The sequence below is a fragment of the Gymnoscopelus braueri genome (genome assembly GCF_963280865.1).
Source record: "Gymnoscopelus braueri genome assembly, chromosome: 5".
Classification (NCBI taxonomy): Eukaryota; Metazoa; Chordata; class Actinopteri; order Myctophiformes; family Myctophidae; genus Gymnoscopelus; species Gymnoscopelus braueri.
In genome coordinates this window covers 57,388,763-57,391,262 of record NC_137606.1, presented here as the reverse complement: position 1 = coordinate 57,391,262, position 2,500 = coordinate 57,388,763, and the positions used below count along the sequence as shown (strand labels likewise).

Below are 2,500 nucleotides of genomic sequence, written 5' to 3'. Positions count from 1 at the left end.
TCCTAACTAAGTACTGCCAAGCTGCATCACGCTATGCAGGGAATGGTGGAGAGAGAGAGAGAGAGAGAGAGAGAGAGAGAGAGAGAGAGAGAGAGAGAGAGAGGATGCCACAGACTGAGATAGTTATCAATAATGCAGCCTCTCTGAGCTGCTACTGTGAGAGCAATCTGGGAACCCATCATCAAAGAAAAGGGACAAACAGCGCCCTCTGCAGTTTTTGACCTTTGCATATGACTCTGGGGGGAGTGATTAAATAGAACGTGGCCACAGGAAATAGTCCCGTTTGGTCTCTGCCCTCAGCCCTCCTCTTCCGGTGGTGCGCCTATGTTTTCATTCCTACTAACAACATTTCTCCACGGAACACTAACACCACTTCTCCCAAAGAACATGGATGGTTTTGGTTATAAGCCCACTTGTTTCTATGATGAAAGAACAAGTTAAAATGTTACTAACATTCTGTGGTTTTGTCGTCTCTGAGGACGCAAATCCCGCCCACTACATTTGATTGGGTAAATTACAGCCTGCTTCCTTCTCCTTCTTCATCAAGAGAAAGTAACCTCGTGTCACCAGTCTTTCCACCTCGGAGGAAAGCCTGGTATGCGTTATTAAAGACCCGTGTGATCCGGTCTAGGCCACGCCTACTGAAAAATAATAATAATAATAATAATTCTCTTTCCGGATGCGTGCGTGCATGTGTGTGTGTGTCTGTCAGTGCTTATCCAACACATCTACTAAAGTCAGGGCAGAGACAGAATGCTACATTAGCGCATATGCTAATGTATAGAGCATTTAAAACAGGATCAGAATAACTTTAGCCCTGTCGCCCCACCAGGTCTATCTATCCTTTTTTAATCTGTTTCATGGCCTTCCTAGAGCGCCCAAGTCTGACGTCATCTACACATCCTACCCGGGTCTCGTTTTTTCTTCCTCCATTCTGAATTCCCATAGACGTGTTTAATATCGCCTCAAATAAGAACTGTGTTCCAAAAATAATGATCACGGTGGTTTGATGCTTCATATCTATATAATAATTTGATGACCGGTGGTTCTCAAAGTGGCGTCCGGGGACCCCCAGGGGTCCTTTGGGGGGGGGGGGGGTCCAAAAATAGCAGATCTACAAGTCTTATATGATGTTATCTATGTGTTACAGACAGACATGGGGGCTGTGGACCCCCTGTGGACCCCTCTAGTCTTATATGATGTTATCTATGTGTTACAGACAGACATAGAGGCTGTGGACCCCCTGTGCACCCCTCTAGTCTTATACCATGTTATCTATGTGTTACAGACAGACATGGGGGCTGTGGACCCCCTGTGGACCCCTCTAGTCTTATATGATGTTATCTATGTGTTACAGACAGACATAGAGGCTGTGGACCCCCTGTGCACCCCTCTAGTCTTATACCATGTTATCTATGTGTTACAGACAGACATGGGGGCTGTGGACCCCCTGTGGACCCCTCTAGTCTTATATGATGTTATCTATGTGTTACAGACAGACATAGAGGCTGTGGACCCCCTGTGGACCCCTCTAGTCTTATACCATGTTATCTATGTGTTACAGACAGACATGGGGGCTGTGGACCCCCTGTGGACCCCTCTAGTCTTATATGATGTTATCTATGTGTTACAGACAGACATGGAGGCTGTGGACCCCCTGTGGACCCCTCTGGTCTTATAGTATGTTATCTATGTGTTATACAGACAGACATAGAGGCCTTGGACCCCCGGGGGAGGACCCCTCTACACCTGGCGGTCACTCTGGGTCATCTGGACTGTGCCAGAGTCCTGCTGCAGCACGGAGCCGACGTTACCAAGGAGAACCGCAACGGATGGACCGGTACGCGCGCGCGCGCGTGTGTGTGTGTGTGTGTGTGTGTGTGTGTGTGTGTGTGTGTGTGTGTGTGTGTGCGTGCGCGAGCGCGAGTGTGTGTGCGTGCGCGAGCGCGAGCGCGAGTGTGTGTATGTGTGTTAGAGCCCTGCATGGGCCGAAAATGTGGGCCCTAGCCTGGCCCCTGTGGTATTCGGCCCAGCCCCTGGCCCGATGGGCCCAATTTTACAACCACGAGCCCAGCCCGAAGCCGGACACCCTTTTTATTTATTTATTATTATTATTATTAAATTATTTTCGAGCGTGCGCTTTCATTGGTGCGAGTCGGTGTTGATTTCGTCGACTAATACTAAGACGAAAAATGTTGGTCGACTACCTTTTTTCACTGACAAAAACGAAATAAAAACTAAATATAAACTAAGCTACGATGACTAAAACTAGACTGAATATATTGACAATTTCGTCAACAAATAAAAACTAGACTAAAATGTTAGTGAGGATCTAGTGGAGAAGAGATCCAGATAATTAAAAGACACGTTTTTTTTATGTTTGGTTGCGCTCAGGTGCTGCTCTGAAAATAGCCGATCTACAAGCTCACAACGCGTCGCGCGTTGTCAGCTTGTAGATCGGCTATTTTCAGCATGCAACCAAGAAATCAGCCATTACGAT

The 2,500-nt window shown here is 47.2% G+C and overlaps 1 protein-coding gene across 1 annotated transcript in view; it reads left to right on the top strand.

Annotated features, from left to right (window-relative positions):
- The window catches only part of LOC308086012 (ankyrin repeat domain-containing protein 13B-like), a gene marked incomplete at both ends in the record, with an annotated part of 30,811 nt that overhangs the window by 13,137 nt on the left and 15,174 nt on the right, over nucleotides 1-2,500 (top strand). Inside the window, one exon of the mRNA XM_080429329.1 lies at nucleotides 1,705-1,840. Within this exon, the coding sequence (XP_080285455.1) occupies nucleotides 1,705-1,840 (136 nt within the window). The remainder of the gene's footprint in view (nucleotides 1-1,704; nucleotides 1,841-2,500) is intronic.